General features: G+C 46.5%; 1 protein-coding gene across 1 annotated transcript in view; it reads right to left on the bottom strand.

Annotated features, from left to right (window-relative positions):
* Positions 1-9494: 9494 nt before the first annotated feature.
* The window catches only part of RALGAPA2 (Ral GTPase activating protein, alpha subunit 2 (catalytic)), a gene marked incomplete at its 5' end in the record, with an annotated part of 53957 nt that continues 44778 nt past the window's right edge, over positions 9495-18673 (bottom strand). The window contains 2 exons of the mRNA XM_010161463.1: positions 9495-9644; positions 13981-14139. Of these exons, the coding sequence (XP_010159765.1) occupies positions 9495-9644; positions 13981-14139 (309 nt within the window). The remainder of the gene's footprint in view (positions 9645-13980; positions 14140-18673) is intronic.

The following is an 18673-nucleotide window of genomic DNA, read 5'->3' as shown; positions in this document are numbered from 1 at the left end:
CAGTTTCACTGGTATTGTAACTGATGGGAAAAATGGAGACTCAAAGTACAATCTCTCCACGCGGCTTTCCGGGATCCCAGCACTTTGTGCGTTGACTTTGGGGATTCCAAAATGAGTGTTGCTGTGGCATTTAAAACAAACGGAAACGCTGGCACACAAATCCTGTTCAACAACTTGAGAATACTGCGGGCTTTTACAAGGCAAAGAACACGTTAAAAGTTCATTAATTAAACAGGCTTGTGAACAGATGGAATGGCTATCTGGGCTCTAATTACTGTAAGTTGGTACAGAGGTTTGCAGACCTTAATGAGGTTCAATAAAATGAATGATTACACATCAATCACAATTAGAGAAACCTGTAAGATGAGCTGAATTATCACGGCAACAAGTCATAAAACATGGAAGCACAAAACCCAGCAGGCTCTGCGAAAGCCTGCAAAATAAAGGCTTCTGGATGAACAGGGTTGTGCTGGATCGGAACAACTCCTCTCGATGCTGAGCCTGTAAAATCTGTGCTTTAACAGCGAGGGTTGCTCCGTCCCTCCCTGACACCCTGCACCACTGCGCAGCTGTCGGCAAGGGGACTGCAGGGCGACGGCCAAGCACCCAAGGGAACGGGAACGCTCTGTCCCCCATGACACACGCTGCAGAATATACAGACCCCGCGGTTTCTTCCCAGCCTCCCAGTGACACGGAGATGGCAAACGTTGCGGACAGAGGCTGCTCACAACCAGCACGGTTACAAACTCTGCCGAAAACTCTGTGGCTGAGGTTATTCGGACTGGTACGCGTGGGTGCAGCTGCTACTCCTGCAACGCCAAACCTCTGAATGACACTGAGATATGCTTAAAAACTAAGGCCAGAAATAACCCCAGCCACTTCCACTTCTTCCTGCTGGAGCCGCCTGTGCACATGCAGCCCTTAAAATCTCCAGAAGCCAACCGTCAGCACCGGGAAGGTAACCAGAATCACGAGTATGGCACAAGTGGGGGTAAGACCTTTCAGGAGCGAGAGAAAAGAGAAATGCAGGCTAGCCTGAGGTTATTTGCTAAATTTTAATGGCCTCACTGTCATGATGCTGCATTTCTGGTGTCAAGACCCTGCAGCAGTGAAAACCCGAGCTAGCCCCAGGTTGGTTACAGTGGTAACGCTAACTGCCAAGTGAAACACCCGCTGCTTGAACGACACTGCTGGGCCCGGCGGAAAGGTGGGCAGGGCAATGCCTGTGTTTATTTAAGGAAGCTAACAAAGCATGGACTAGCCAGGCTTGATAGGACCATCCACACTGTTCCTCAGGTAAAAACGAGTGAGATGGATAACCCTAAATAGCTACAATAAATCTACAGTTTCTCATAAAAACCTGGCCCAGGCCCATTCTGAGGAAGTATTAAAAAGCAGCAAACAAACTGTGATTTTTTTTTTCTACCAGAGAATGCTGAACATGTACTACATCGTTACTTAGCATGAGATTTAAGAAATCATTAAAAGCCATCTGCTCCTGTTTACACACTAGAACCCTGACGGTTAATCTTACTGTGAAATACACACTGAAGTACGATACTGAGGAAAGACAAAAACACAAATTAAATATGCCAGCCAATAAACATGCTGCAAAAAAGCAGCTTTCTCCCGTTCCTCCTCCTTCCTGTCCCAACCTAATCAGAAAGTCTTCAGCAACAGGATGGCTTTAGAAGTTTTCAGGCACATGCAGAGGGAAAGCCCTTCCTCTTTAAGGAACGACACGGGATCATGGTGCTGCCCACTGAAGTACCTTTCAGAGAACAGGCACAAAGTTATGTGGATGCTCTTGGCATCAGATGCACAGGACCAGTCAGGCTGCAGGGATGTCGGGAGGCGATCTAGGCTCACCTCAAAGCACAGTCAGCACTGAATTCCAAAGCTCATTTTTACTGAGAGAGAAGCAACTAAGAAAATTCAGAGCTAAACCCAAACCCATCTTTCCTGCTTAGAAAGTGATCCCTTAACTTTTGAATGAAGCGATTGCAGCATGGATGTTCCATGGAAAGTCAGGTTTTCCTTAAAAGAGAGAAAGAAGAAAAGTTTGAAGGGCAATCACACCTGTGTGTTAACGCGAGCGCCTGGATTGCTGGGCATGCACACGTGAAAACACCCACGTGAACATCTAGCTGGTCCTCTCTGTCCCATGCGCTTTCTCACCGCCTGCGGAGAGGTCAACGCACCCTTTCAGGGACACAGGAACTGCCTGGCCAGATCCGAACCGCTGTTTCTGAGGTGAGCACCCAGGCTTTGGCCGTGGTGAGGATGTGGTGCGTCGCCCTGGACCCGCTGGGAACCCCACAGCAGGCCACTGTGGCGTGTCCACCCCACGAGAGCTCTTAAACCACCCCCTGGTCAAGACCACCTGAAGGAAGGCCGCCTCCTCAAACCGCTCCCGGTGGGAGCATGAACCTGGACGGAGCACTGCCCATGGGGATTCCCAGACAATCTGCTCCCGGGGAGCTCGGACTGCTGAGCTTAGCCACCTTTGCCTTTCCCACAGGTCCCTTTGTTCCTTTGTGCTACAGAGGGAGCAGAGGGCTCCCTGCCACGCTGCCCGCTCGGCTCCCCACCCCTTGTGCTGCCTTAGTGTCCCATCTCCTAAGGACACTAAGCAAATCTCAGCTTTTCACTCCCTAACTAGTCATTTCTGACCTATACAATCCCACATCTGTGCAGAGAACTCATGTGCCATGCAACCATGCTTTGGTTTCCTCTGAATTTTGCAGTTTAATTTGATGATCACATCGTAAAAAAATTGAGACGCACCCTCTTAATCTGAATTACTTGGGGAAATTTAGCTTAATTTTATTAAAATGTGGAAACGATCAGCATACATTGTGCACAAAGGAATTGGGCTGGAAGGATAGGAATTGGTGTCAGCAATACCAGCAGCTCCCTCTAGTTGGGAAGCGCATTATTTTTCTCACCCAAGAGCTAACACGTTGGAGAGACAGCCAGATATTACAAGCTGCTTACAATAAGCAGCTCAGCAACTGGCGCTAGTAACGTATGATCATAGATCCACGGTGCTTTGATCGCATCTTAAATGAGAATAAACTTTTTACTATCTATGCTGACTTCTGGTTTTGGAAAATATAAGTACCAACAAATTAAAAATTGTCAACATCTGACAACGAATCTCCTCTGGAAAAAAATAAAATTACAGATTGTTCGAACAATCTGTAACAATTTGAAAACTGCAGTTTAGTGACATTTAAAATAAGCGTTAGAGCTTGTGCACGCTTTAAATAAATACAGGGTTTCATATATTGATCCAGAAGCCACCTCCTTGCATTTCCAAGGCTTTGAAACTAAAGAAGAGGCTTTTTAGCCTGAGGGGTTAAAAGTGTGGGTGTGGAAGTGGGCTTTTGTTGGAAAAATTAGCAATGCTATGAGTCATTGTGCATTAGCGGCAGAATAGTTTTGCATCTTGTATGAATCCAGACACCATATGCCATGCGAGGGCCTGCTACTTTATGCGGTGCCGAGCGGCCACGTGGGCATCCCCAGCGGAAAGGCTGTCTGCGCGCGGCGGCGAGCGCAGGAACCCGGTGATCCGAACACGCCGGACATTGTCGCGAGCAGCAGGAACAGCTGGTAAGCTAGCGGAGCTAGCGGAGCTAGCAAAGGCAGCGCGCGGCGGCGAGCCAGCATGTCCCGCGCGCAAACGCCCCGCGGCAGAGGGGACCGACCCCTGTGCTGTCGGGTCCCGCCAGCCCAGGTTTTGGGGATTGTAGCCCACTCCTCGCCAGCGCCGCGGCAAGGGCTCGGGGCTCAAACACAGATGCCATCCTTCTTCTTGGCCAAGGCGGCATTGCGCAGGCAGGCGAAGCTCGCACCGCGTAGGGGCTGCACAGCCTGCGTTAAGGTTCGTTCAGATAACACTCTACATCCTCCCCACCCTTTTTTTCTTTACCTGTTTGGGACCAAATCCAAACAAAAACAGCGCTAGGAAATCCCGTGTGCAAGTCAGCAGTCAGAAGCAAGATTCCCAAAGGTACAATGGAGGGTTTAGCTATTTAACCTTCCACGTTAACAGGGGAGGAACAGCAAAATCACCAAAACTCACTTTGAAAATAAAAAATAACACAAACCCCTTGAATTTGCCTGGTGTGTAAGTGAAAACAACCACCCCCCCAAAACCCGGGAATACCCAGCTGTGCCTCTCCCTCTTCAGCCCTTGCTCCCAGTGCTCCCCACAGGCTGTCGGGGAATCTGCGGCGTTTTGCTCTTAAATCCACATGGGACCGTACTGTGCTTTCACAGATTTAACCGCGATAAGATACTCCCAGGAACTAGCTTAAAGCAGCACTTGAATAGAAACTCCGGTTTCCTGCAAAATTATTGATGAACAAGTAAAATAATGCTGATGAAAAAATGGAATAAAGCAGCCAAGTGTTTCATTCAAAGCAGCAGCTTCTCCACGGCTGAGGAGAGTCAGGACTCACACTCCCCATCCTGATCTGCGGCGTATACTTTGCGTGCTGTACTATTTCCAGCAAGATCATGACTTCCCAGTGTTTGGTAGGGGCTAGAGAGGTATGGCTGTGTATTTTGGGAAGCTTGTTTTCCATCAGTATACACGTATATCATTTCATAAATCCAAAGTTGAGTTTGGGTCAGGGTTTTTTTTCCCCATTTCTGACATATATCACAAAGTGAATTCCCTTTTCATTTTAAAAACCATTGCATTCATGGTGTCCCCTGACCACAGGTTCATTTTTGGAGCTCCCCATTAAACCCCTCAGCAAATAAAAGCCTTTCAAACTGCTGGGGTTTACTTACTCTCACTGCAGAGGGCAGTTGCTGCACAGGGACTGGGGGGGCAGCAGTTAGTGCTGCTTAAACCTGCTCCAGAATTAGCCTGGGACATAACAACCCTTGGTGATGTGTATGGCTCCCAGCCCTGGAGAATAGCAATGCCCCATGTTATGGGAGGAAAACAAATGGTATTGCGAAGGTGCAGAGCCCGCCTTGCCTCCACAGAGCAGTGCTCGCCACCAGCCACGCACGTACAAGACGTGTGTGTAGCGGGGCTGTGAGCAGGGACAGGCATGGATGGATGCACACACAATCCCAGCAATGGAAAACCGCTGCGTCTGTACGTCAGCCGGCAGCGCGTGGAGCTTAAATCCCCAGCAGCGTTATGGCCTCTTTCTATACTGACAAGCAGGACGCAGTAGATTTCTTCACAAGTCTATGAAGAGCGCAGTGAATGAGAGCTGACGAGCCGCCTCCGCAATCCCGTGTAATGCCACCTAAAAGCTTTGCCTCGCATGACTTATTACAGGCTGGAGCAGATTAGAGGCATCGATCGCCGCCTGGAGAAGGTTCTCGCTGCGAGGAGGGAAGGCAGCCGCCGCCACAGCCAGCCTGGCCATCGATCGGCTCCAATGGGAAGCGCTGCCCCGCACCACCCGTGTCCCTCAGGCCACTGAGCGGGACCACACGATCCGCCTCAGCTGCAACCCTCGCGCCAAGGCTGGGTACACGACCCCTGAAAGCGAAGGGGGGCCAGCTGGACCGACCGCTCGCCACAGACGGGGTGGCAGGGGTCTGGCCGCAGACACGCTCCGGCGAGCCAGAGCCGACCACTGCGGATAAATGTCACAGCCCCTGCGACACGTGCTGTAGGATTTCAGAGTAATTTCCAACAGCATCTATATAGCTTGAAGGCATAACTTCTTTGGATGACATAAAGGGAACAAAGCGCGAACCCTTCTCTAAAAAGAGTAGGGCTTCCTACTTTAGTGTTGTGCTAAGATCAGCACGTGGTACACACCCAGTACCCAAAGCGGAGTTCCAAACGCAGGCTCACAGCACCTCTCGAATGGGTTTTTACACAGAACATGCTTTCAGGCATCCGACATCGCGTGCACCTACAAAATGTGTAACACAATTATGTCCATCATAGCAAATACCTTTCTTTTCTAGTCTCTGATAAAGCAGGTAATGGGATCAGCTGCTCTACTGAATCAGAAATTGGCTTAAAGCAACAAAAGGAATTAATTCAGAACTCAAAGTTCATGCTCTCTGCTCAGTTGCCTTGACTGCAGCCATGGCACAGGGATATACAGTAGCTGTGTTGACATCGTAACAAATTCAAGTTATGGATATCCATCGTTGTTACGTATTTAGATGGCCTTTTGATTTTATCCTGATGACCTACCATTTGATGGGGTTAAGCGGGTGTATCGTACTCATTACAGCGGATAAAACTTTAGGAGTTATTCACGTATCAAGTTACTTCTCCAAAGTAAGGGCTGTGTTTCCTTCCGGCCCACATACAGGACTGCAAACCGTCAGCAGGGAAACGGTGACATCCAGTGCTTAGATATTACACAAAGTACAGGCATCCTCATCGTGCTCATGTTTGTTCTAACGCATGGACACATTTGGCATCCGCTGCAGCGACGGATCCCATCGCAGCAGTGTGCCGTGAACAACCACCACACACTTGGGAAGAATTTAAAACTCTCTTACCTTCAGGTTGTCTCTTTGCAGGAGCAACAAATAATGCAAACAACCTTGGAAACAATATCACAAGATACCGCTGTGGTAATGTGTTTCTTCTTACCAGATGAAGAATATTTAGGTCAGCCTGCATATAATTCATCTGTGAGATTAGCAGTTCCTGCCTTCCCCCAGCATGTAACGAGGTGGCTTTAATGCTCTCCTACTCGCGTACATATAGACAACTTTATAGAACACTTTTAGCAAGTTTAAATATTATTCCTCCCTGTTCTTCATAGGTTAAGCCCCCTTGTTGTTTATCGTTTCGTAAAATACAACTTATTGCCTGCAGAAGCAGACCGGCCAGGCTGCAGAAATGCATTACCCCGCACTCAACAGTTACTGAAGGCCAGCGAGAGCAGCAATTAGCACGGCCCGCAGCCGCTCAGTCACAGCACCTCGCTGCACCAAGAATGAACGGGCTCCTGAAAAAAAATGGGTATTTTGAACATCTAGTGATGCGTAATCATCCATGGCCAAGTATGCATGGCAGCAGCTCGAGACAACCGAGCTTCAGCCATTCAAAAGGCAGCCAAGCTACATGCTAAACACCCTGGGTTCGCTCCTGTTAGCACACGCTGTTCGATGCGTACAGCGAACCTGCAGCCAGAACGGCTTTAAAATGGTGTTTAAATATACTTAATTATTTTAAACAAATATTTCTCTCATCCTAATGAGTTCCTTAAAACAGAAGCAGTTACACAGACATAAAAAATGGATGAAGAGAAAAGTCTGGTGAGGTCTGCCATAGTTACATTCCCTATTTTCAGAGATGTCCAACAGAAACATGTATTTGGGTACGACAGTGGAATTTGTGTCATCATGACCAAGTGATTACAGCGCACAGCGAGATCCTCCTGCGGCTCTGCGGTCCTGGTCCCCATGGAAACCGGACTCGGATATTGTCCTCCACTGGCTGGAGCACTGAGACTTGGGAGCCTTTTGTGCCTGATGAGATTTCTTCCACAACCTTCCAGCAACAGACCCTGTGCTTCCTCCTGACTCTTTCCTAATTGAGATGCAAATTAATCTCTGTGGCTGATTACACTTCCCTTAAAGCCCCTGACAAGTGCAGCTGTAACCCGAGTTTACAGACTTTCCAACAAGTGACTTCAGCTGTCACTCCTGGCAAGACGCTGGCCCAGCTCCCCGGCACGCGACCCTGCGCTGGCAGCCCTTCCCCGCGAGTGCTGCAACCAGCCCCTTCCCCTCACAAGGCAGGAGCCCAGCAGGAGCTTCCCGACCTGCTGCCGCTCTGACACCAGCATCCCATTGCCCCTGAACCACTTACACCCAAAGCAGTGTTACCCCGTTGGGCAGGTTCAAACACCACCTTTTTGGGCTCATTAAGAATTTCAGTGGATCTAAAAGCGTTTCATTATCTAAGGCAGAACCTACAGAGAGCCTTCTCTCCCACCCCAGCGGCATCCTGATGGGATCTTCCCACCACATTATCTTCGTCCAGCCTCAGAAGCTTCTCAATCCACTTTCATTTATCAAGCAGACAAGCGGCAGTTGATTCACCGCGGATACTGTCGAGGCAAAAGCAGGCACAAAGGAGGAAGACACGAACCCGGGGACAGATGCCGTTTCAGCTAGACCTCCGGCATATGCTGGGACACGGCATGTGCTATCATATTTGTGTCACTCGTGCCTCCCTGGGGACACAAGGACCCAGAGGGAAGCAGGAGCGCAGCAGGCTGGCACTCACAAAACGCCGAAAGCCAAAGCGTGAGCAAGATCGGGAATCGGGGGATTCCGACCGGGAGAGAGGTGCTGGGGTAGCAACAGGATCCCTTCATTCTTGTCATTTTATCAGTACACCTTGACGATAGAAGCAGACAGATTAAGCTAAGCTCTGCATAGCAGTGTTTTAGTAATTAGCTAGATTCTCATGAAAGAAAAGTGGAAAACTTGGCAAGTTTGGGATCATCCGTGAGGTACTGCCATGTTCTGCAGCTGAGGTATTGCAGTTCACTGCTTCCACAACTACCACCGTCTTTGTTTTAAAGCAGGTACACAGTGCAGTTGATAAAATACCAATCTACTTAACCACTATGCTACTTCCAACTTCTGATGACTTTTGCAAAGTATACTGCATATAACTCAGTCTTGTTAATAGAAAAAACAACAGTATTTTGAGGGTATTTTGGTTTTTTAAAATGTGCGTCAAGCTAATTAATTAATGTTCTTTGAAAGATCAAAACATTCCCCTGACAAACTCTTTCTCAAAGTCATGCGGTTAGAACAATACCCAAATCAAAAGCTCCCCGAAGGAAACAAAGTGCAGGGGTTGTTGGTCTTGAGGTAAGTGATGCGATTGACAAAACAAGCTAGAAAATGTTCCTAGCGTAATTATGGCACTATGAGAAAACCTGGAATAAGAGAAATTTTACCAGAGTAAGTGAAAAGCAGTAATAACGCCGCTAGCCTGTGTGTCACACAGGACTAAGAGTCCATGTTCTTCCTGCCACAGAAGCACACCCTCTAGTTATCTTCCAGCAACTGTTCGAAAATACGTTCTGAAAGTGCCCAAACACAGACGTGGCCGGAATGAAACTGGAATTTGGGAACCGAAACATCCGTATCTGAGGCCAAATCCCATGTTTCATTAATGCAGTGGGGCCAAGTACAGTCAATGGGACCACTCCTTAGAATAAAGTACGGATCCAGCTGAAATCCGTCGTAGCCTAACATACACACAGGTAACTCCTACTAGCATGAAAAAACGATGAATATTATCATTACTCACGGTTCAAAGCCTCAGTGTTACGTCCAAGGCCACGCCAGCGAGACACGCTGCTGGGGAGAACACGCGTGTGATGGTACGACCTCAGTCTGAACACACCGGATGGCAACCAAACGGCTGAAAACATCGAGCTTGACATGAGGAGCTTTGGCCTTTTCCAACAAAACCAAGGGTTTTCATCACAGCTTACCTCCGCTGAGAAGCAGGAATCCTAGCACGGGAGGAAAGGATACAAGCTCTGGTAGAGCGGGATGAGCGACTTGACGGCTCTGCTGGCATTGATGCACGTGGCACATATGAGGCTTGGCAGCAGCTTTGCAGTCACAATCGCTCCGTCGAAGAGAGGACCGAAAAACGGCACCTGTGGAACCCCAAACAAAAACAGCACGTGAAGCCGAGCCAAGGGAGGCTGGAAGGTTGGTGTAGAGCGCGGGGGCAACTTCCGAAACCGCAAACAGAAACAACGTGCCTGACTCACTGCCCAAATCCTACGTCGGCAGGAATTTTTGCAAAGAAGTATTTGTTTCAGGTAATCCTCCATGAACTCCTTCCATGGACTTCACTGAAGGAAAAATGTCCGGAACTGCGTACATGTGGCTTTGCCATGCCGAACCCACAAAACTTTAATTTTTAAATATACACTAAATATTAGTATTTACAAGTAGTCAACCTCATTTTCCTTTTACAAACTGAAAATGGAGGGGAAGGAAAAAAAAACCAAGCCAAACCCTCACCAGAAGCTACAGCAATTATCAATATTTAAGCTATGGATTTTTTCCATCTGTATAGGGGCTTATCACGTAAATAAATACCCTCTATTATTCTTCTGCAACTGCTCATGGGTGACTGTGACAGTCATTCAATACATGGACAAAGGGAATAATATAAATCCCCTGCATCTAGGGAATTCCTCTAATTAGAAGTGGCAATGAATTACAGAAGAAATTTGGGTTTAATGTAACATCTGCAAATGACAGCTGTCTTTTCACACAGTTATTCTGCCATTCCTTTACTTAAAATAATTACCTGACCTCCAAAAATAGATCAGCATAAAATGTTTCCATAGAGGTTTTCATTTGGTGGTCGGGGTGGTTGTTTTTTTTTTTTAAAGCTAGCATTGCAATCCAGACAGTTGGGAAGAAAGGTGACAGGAAGAAAATCCATGCCACCACAGTGATAATGTTATAGAGGATCAAGTTTAAGCATCATCTTTAATCAGTAAATGAAATTTTTAACACATACTCTTTTTTTTTATTGACTAAAGGAGGTAAGGTAAAACTCTATTTTTTGTGAGTGCAAATAAGCAGGTTAATACATACTAGTGTTAAAATTATTCAAATAAGTACATACTAGCATTAAAATTATTCAAATTAAGTACATACTAGTGTTAAAATTATACCAACATACAAATACCAGATATTTAAAGTCAGATTAGCACCTACATGCGTTGCCGTGTGGGGAAATTCCTTGTCAGACTTTGTGACAAGCCATTTTTGCTGGCAGGATTTGGCTTTGCTGCTTCAACCCCCGGAGTCTAGGGAGTGTGGGAGGTTTCCTTAACACACCATGGCAGAATTTATATACTTAACAGGCAGGCAAGGCATGGGTACTTTATCCACCTTATCTCTGTGTGCATATAAAGACAGACATGTATAGAGATATGCTCACACTTAATCCTTCAGTGGACACTTTCCAGACAATTTACCAATGATATTTCCAGTTTGAGTCTCCTGACATTTTAAACAGGAAGTTTAAAATTTTAAAATTCCTGTCATTTAAGATAACAGGAATTGTTGTTTCTGAAAGTTTAACAGTCAAACATACTGTCCTAGAAACCCCTTTTGGTACAGAGAAGTAGGCTAAGCTGAGCCCTAAACGCTGAGAGCTTTCCTTTGCATCCCAAAAAGCTGAGAGCTTTCCTTTCCATCCCTGCACTCTCTCCACAGCACAGACGTATGGGTGCAGTGGGTGCTCTTTGGGGTGACTTCCATGGAATTAGGAAACCTTTTACAAAGCACATTTCAGCTAATCAGATTATTTGGAGAGCTGTGTCCTAGGTGCATATCTTGTCTAAAAGCACACATTTTAATGACCCAAGGTTGGCACACGTCAGCAGATGGAAAAAGGAAATACTGCAGAGGATGGGAGTGATGGATTTTACACCCCAAAAGAGCAACAACCCCTATGGAAGCAGAGTAGTATCCCCCCTAATCGGCTGCTCAGCGCGTGGGGCCAACCCCCCGGAGACCCGCATGGGGGCCGCAGCGCCCACTGCCATACGAGGGGCACGCACCCGACCATACGACCGCACGGACACAAAGCTGGGAATTGTTAATTCCCGAGCAGATCCACCGGCCACGCCGAAGGTCATTAAAGTCAATGGGACTCGCATATCGTCAGCTTCCATCTGTACAGGGGGCTCTGCCTTAACGAGGAGTTGGGCGGGGGGAGACGGACACCAGCTGAATGTGTGGGGATGCGCTCCCTGCTCTGCACTCCTCTGTGAGTTGGTATTAAATGGCCATTTGAGGAAAATGGTGTTTTGGACGGGTATGGAAAATATACTAAGCTTTGACAGGAATCGATTAAAAAAGGGAGCGAAGGGAAACATCCCTTTCCTTGAGCTCTCCGAATGTCGATGCAAGTTACCCATGGAACAAAAATTAATATTCAGCCCATGGCAAACACCTGCTTCATTAGAATTTCCAAGGAAAAAAAAAATTATTATTTCTGTTGCACGCTGTAGAAGTAGGCAAGGTCAAACCAACCTTTGGAGCACAAAGCCTTCTCCTCTACAGCGAGCAGCACTAGTTAAAAGAGTGGGGAATGGGTAAATTATTGTACCAAATGGCTGAGAATTAATCTCTGATGACTAGCTGCAATCTAACGAGGCATCTGTGTCCCAGGGAACCCGCAGCATGTCCCTGGCGGTATGTGCAGCGTGTAGAGTCTGCCTGGCATTCTTTGTCCTCTTTCGCAGGCAGCTTTTCGTCTCATTGTTCAGAATATCCTCATGCATCTGTGACGCGTGGAATGCATTCACGCTAACAGACTTACTATTGTCTTCCCCCCGAAGCTTTGTCGAGCAAAGACTGCATCACGGTTCCTGATAATTATATTGCTTAATTAATCAAGAAAAAAAAAAAATTTGCAAATCATTGCCCGGTTGCCAAGCAGGGAGATAAAAAATGAAAACAATACAGGCTGAAGCAATATAACAAAAGTAACAGCTATCTGATCCAAAATTCTTCTATAATGAAGCTATTAATGCTAAAGCGGTTAATGTTAACATTGCTCCAGGTGTCTCTACTTAGACGCAAACAAAAAGGCTAACATTATGGATATAAAAGGCCAAATGTTGCCATGGATTCTGTAACCTGATAGAGAGGACAGCCTTTTCATTTGATTAGGGAATGCAATTTAAATACCAGGGACCGAAGCCAAACAACAGACAGTTCTCTCTGCAAGCCTCTTTCTTTCACCCTGGGGTCAGTAGCTGGTGAACAAAAGGTCAGCCACACTTGCCCTGGAAATGTCTGGATTAATTTTATTACATTGTAATGGTTTGTACTTTAAATGTAGGGATAACATTAAATTTCCAGTTAGCTATTATTCTTTCTACCCGGTGGGTGTTTTGGACTAATATGTAAGATGACATATCTTTTTCTCAGTTGGTCACTAGAATTTTCAAGCCCGTTCATAACGCTAAATTCTGGGTTTAATGATGGAACATGAAGTAGATTGCATTGGTCGAATTCAAGCGTAGAAAAAAAAATCCAGTGTTCCAATTTATAAAACATTGTCAAGTTTGACACGTCTACTGGCAAACCACTGGCTGCTGATATGTAACATCTCCCTCATTCACAGCCCAAAACGTTGTACTCAGCCAGTAAACGTGTCACCCGCTAAACATGTCACCTGACATGCGCACTTTTCCACAGCGGGTTACTCTCTTGGACAAATATATAAGGGAAATGGGATTTAGCATGCTGCTTACTTTCATAAAGTATATTTTATATACATTTTTAAAGCCAACCTGTGACAGACAAGCATATGTTAGTGGTTTATACATACACCCATATGTACGTACACACGCTCCTCTGGCATTTTCCAAAGGAAAAAAAATTATTTCCAAAAAACCCCATCTAAAATACGGTGTGTAACAATGATTTAAACAGAAAATACTGAACCTCGAATACTTTGTTTGATGTAAGGCTATCCAACGCCTCCATCATCCTGCTGAGTCAGGTTACAACAACGGTCTCAAAACCAAGCGAGGTTACGCCCGGTACTGTACGCAGAACGGTCACCAAGCTGCATGGGGTGAATGAACAGCAAACAAGGAACCTAAATCTTGATTATTTTGCTGTTGTTGCCCCACAGCAGCAATTCAGAATGATTTTAGACACTGGTCTTTGTGCAAGGGCTCCTATGGGTCAAGAACGCTGAGCTGTTTCTTTAAGCACTAAGTATGAACGTAAAGAGTTAGTGGCCACTTCAACTGCTATCAATAATTCTGGTTTTAAAATCAAAGCTTAGCGCGCAGCCTACTTGTAAACAGAGCCAGACAGACTGTGTTTAGTATGTGCTGGGAAAAAAACACCCAACTCTAAGCCACTGAGCTTTATTTAAGACACAAATCTGTTTGTCACGTGCCTGACCTGCAAGACAGACCCCATAAAACAGTCCAAACATACCTCCGGTTTCTTCATTATCTCTATGAAAAACATGTGATTCTTCATGGGATAAATAACGATTAAAACATCTCCAAAATCTGTGGGTATAATGCCCCTGCGGTAGTTCCTGGTGTGCTCAGACCAGACGATGTGAACCTCATCATTTCCCAAGTGACGAAGCTGCAACGGCAAATTGGCTTTTTATTAATCAGAGCGATAACTACAGTTTATGAGGGGTCATGGCTTACAAATTGAATTACAATGCTCAACAGTAGAAATATTTCATTACAGAAAAAGTTAAAATATTGTTTTTCTCCAGTTGCTCATGAAAAGATCAGCTAAATCATTTGCTCCATTCAGAAGGCATTGTTGTCTGATGGCTTAATTAAGTAATTATCAAACTAGCCATTAGCGCGGTATGTAAATGTACGTTACCTACGATAATTTCAGATGGAAATCTGAATTGCCGGAACAAAGCATCACCCAGCAGAATGTCATATTCCAGCGACAAGATCGCAGCCGCAACGGAAATATGAAACGCCTTGAGTCGGGAGATCAGGAAAAACTTCCCATCGTGGACACAGTTTGGGAGTTTACTATATTACAAAGACCTCCTCGCTGACTGCCCGGAGAGGACTTCTCTTTGAGACCGTAAGCGCAGTTTTTTGGGTGATGTGACTTGAGAAGAGTGGGAAATACTGCTGGAGTTACTCTTTTTTTTTTTTAATTTGTAGCAAAGCTGAATAAAACATGGGTAAATTTTCAACGCAGTGCACACAGAACGCATCTGAAAGCCCGGGTGTTGGCTTTGTTACGGGAGGAATTGGAGGTGATCTAACAGATGGCAAAAAGTGTTTGGCAATCACGTCCGAGCGACACACAATAGTCTCAACTGTAAGCTTTAAAGTTAAATTTTAATCCACATGCAGGATGCCAGCCCAAGGCATAAAGAGAATTTAAGTCCCACTTCAAGCTTAAAAGACCATCGCTCCCCCCCTCCCCTCCCAGTTTGGTGCTGGCTGCTGGAACAATGTGCACAATAGACCTAACAAAGAGGCCAAAACGCAACTCTGCCTTCTTCACTGTCTCTGTGCAGGGGAAAGAGAGAAAAGCGGTGGCAGCGTTTTCCACTGGTAAATAACCACCACGTAATCTCCACCGGGCCGGCATTGTCCCACCGACCTTTCCCTCTCCAGAACCAGGTGGTACCTTTAAAAGTCCAGGCTTGCTCCCACACCTTGCGTGGCAAACTGCACAGGAAGCAGGGAAAACATCATCTCTTGGCAAAACAGAAAGTTAAAACGATGAACTTGGCTGGACTAGGAACTCTAAGCCGAGTGAATTAAAGTGAAGTGCAGAGAGTAACTTAGGTTCGCAGTGAAACAGAAGATAAAGAGCTGCACTTTAAGTACACCTACAAATAAAATACATTTTTTGTCCTCTCTGCAGAGCATTTGTGTCATAAAAACATGTGAACATTAACAATACTATTACTAGAGATTCTTACACGTACAAAAATCAGTACAAATCACTCTTCTCACAGCCATGCTGCTGTCTGTGCATCCACTTACAGCTTGTTAATTGCTCACTAAAATAAAGCAGCATCCAAGGAAATAATTCTGCGGACAATACAACAGTGCGAACTGGTACATGCAACACTCGGCAGGAATTCCCACGTACGACAAATCCCCGATTTCACTTTCCATGAGCAGATGCAGCCAGGTCACCTTAAAGGCAATTAAAAGCAAGAAGCGAAGTTTAGTCCTGGAACACGGAAAATCCGCCTGGCTGCAAGGGTTTGGGCACAACAGGTCACACACATGGAGGGTGTAGGTGTTCGGCCAGGCTGAGCCGCGGTTCCCTGCAGGAGCAGAGCCAGGGAAGGACCCAGCTCACAGCACTGCATGCAGCACAGCCGATGGTGAGGCACCTGTAAACCCGACATGGTGCGTCAGGCGAAACCCAGCGCATCTCCACGCCAGGGTGAGTCTTGGCACCAGCTCTGTGACAGAGCAAGCCCGCAGCAAGCTTGGCTTCAAAAAACCCAACAGATAAATGTGGAAAGAGAATTCTGTACGGGGATGCAAGTGTCCAGCTGCATGGGGAAATTCAGACTGAGTACAGCTCTTCTCGGCATGAAAAGACCCTGAAGAACAGGTGCTGTACTGCCCTGCCTCCTGTTGCTTTTGGAGTGAGAATAGCACGTACCACTACAAAAGGAGTAATCAAAATACATCCAAATACTGCTCAGGAGACCCTTTCGGAATCCCAAGGAACTATTCTGATGATAACGTTAATAGTCTACATGCTGAAGAATCCCAAAACACTTTGTACCTGTATCCCACCCCAGAGAACAAAAAGCAGCAAGGGGGGGAGAAGTTAGGTGGAGTGATGCTGCCTGCACTTGCTGGAGACAGGAAGCGCTGGCTGTGAGCTCAGAACCTCGTAAACACCCTGTGACGATAAATTACTACCTCTGCTACGGTCCTGTAACTCACTGTAACCACCTGCCATCATTCCGAAGCCACACGTCCTTAACTGTAGCGTTTATAACACTATTAATCTAAAACTGGCTTTAATCAAAAATATTTGCTCCTGAAATACACTTTCATTGATAAAATCACTATAATAATCTTATCAGGGCCAGCTGCGATTTTCCTGCATGGCTCATCCGAGGTAGAAGCTGTGGGGCAGGCTCAGGGCCCTGAAGGACTTGAGCAACTTCTGCTTCAAGGAGCAAAGCGATAGAGACGATGCCTGCAGAGTTGGTCCCGCGCTACGCTCCCCATGCACTTCACAGGTGGGGAAAAGCAGGAAAAAATACATTAATAAAAAAACAACCCCAAAGCAGCCAGGAAATAAGTTATTAATATTAAAAAGCAAAACCAAAGAGTAGAACAGAACAGAGTCAGCTTTTTTTAGGTTTATTGCTGGCTCAAATGGTCCCTCTACAAACGCTCTTGAAACTGCAATTGCTTCTCCTCCTCAAGCGAGCTGCCCGCGCGTGAAATTTCCGCCTGCACGCAGAAGTGGTTTCGCTAACACGAGCGGAACGTACACGCCCTCGGCCGCGGACGGCGTCTTGGCTGCGCAGCGCACTCAGCGCCTGGAACCTGGGTCAATGTACAGCTCTGGGACATGCGTCACGCCGCCGTTAATCATATCTGGTCTGCCTTTCCTCAGCTCTAATCCGGGCTGCTCCGGGGGGCTCGCCAAGTGCCGCCGTCCCCTTCACTTGAGCGAATAGTTTTCAAGGCTCCCCGCTTCCCCATTCCCTGCCAGGCAACACGCCGACACCGGTCACGGTACACACCTCATGGCCTGACCTCCTTTCCCGGCTAATTGCATTACACAGCCAGCTGGCTCCAGCGCCGAGTCGTCTGTTTGACTGAAGAATTCCTGCTTTTGGGGCGGCATGGCTGCTACTTTTGCTAAGTAACAGTCGGGCCTGACATCCCCATTGTCCATCTGACAGCGTACCCATCCTAAAATCTAAGTTTTATTTGTAAATTAACCAAGACACTTCCTGCCAGAGCAGCGCTGCCTGGAGACTGATAATGTGCGCCTTTCATTCCCTTTCACTCTTACTGTATCACTGCCAATTTGGTTTTCTGCTGCTCGCCAGCCCTAGGCTATAAAAGCCTTGTAAGACATAAGTGCAATTATAGTCCTGGAGTCAAATGAATTGGACAAATCCAATAGCACAGCTCTGGCCCCACTTTGCGAACCCCCCCCAGCAGTTAGATTAGCCGCTAAAAATCTAATCTGGCCCTAGCTAACAAATTTCTGCAGCGAAGGAGCAAGAGTTCAGTACGGGGTTGCAAGCAGATTTCTGAATTGGACAAGTTCTGCTATGGAGATGGAATCAATCACGGGAAAATTTTGCAGCTCGTTTTTAAACCGCGAGGTGCGATTTAGCTGGAACAAGGCAGGGACGGCAGGATGCTGTTACTGGGATTGATTTTCATTCCTGCGACACGACAGCCAGATTAAAAAAATCAGAACCAATGATGCTGAACCCTACAGCATCAAGACATATAAGCTGAACTGTGATTATTCCACTGGAAAATATTTATTTTGAGCCTAAGCCTTACCTGGAGAGGGCTTTTTCCTCTCTTCTTTTTTTTTCTCCCCCAAACAAGCAATATGATGCTTCAAATAAAAGAACACAAACTGCAGATTACAGCTGTACGGCACCAAGGTAAGGGGCCAAGCTCATCCGCGAGGGAAGCACACTTATTCCTGTGGATTTTCTACCAGAAATTAATTTATACTCTAGCATTCAGTAAAAAAATAAAGAATCATAATAACATATTTAAGTAAGATGACTGCATCTGCTTAACTCGGCAGCCCCCAGAATTTACAGCCTGCTGTACCGCTTCCTTGGCCGGCAGGTGGTCAGGCCGTCTGTTCAGCTCCGGAGCCTGCGAGCTGAGCGCACACTCGGGATTGAATCCTTTCTGCCTGTCTGCAGGCAAAATAAGCAAAGAAACCACAGAAATGACAAAGATTTCCAAGATACGGGGACCTTAGATCCCAGATAGTATCCAGGCAACCCTGTCTGATGGAAGCAGGGGGGAGGCAAGAAAAGGCATCCAGACTGGCAACAGGATAAAATTTTCTCCTCCCAGTAACACTATTCTCCACGTGCAGCAGGAAATGCTAAAATGGAGCAGGTACTGCATGACACTGCAATCTGCCTACCTCTCACGCT

This window comes from Eurypyga helias, unplaced genomic scaffold (genome assembly GCF_000690775.1).
Source record: "Eurypyga helias isolate BGI_N326 unplaced genomic scaffold, ASM69077v1 scaffold35590, whole genome shotgun sequence".
In the NCBI taxonomy this organism is placed as follows: domain Eukaryota; kingdom Metazoa; phylum Chordata; class Aves; order Eurypygiformes; family Eurypygidae; genus Eurypyga; species Eurypyga helias.
Note: the sequence above shows the minus strand (reverse complement) of the source record. Positions and strands in the feature narration are given on the sequence as shown.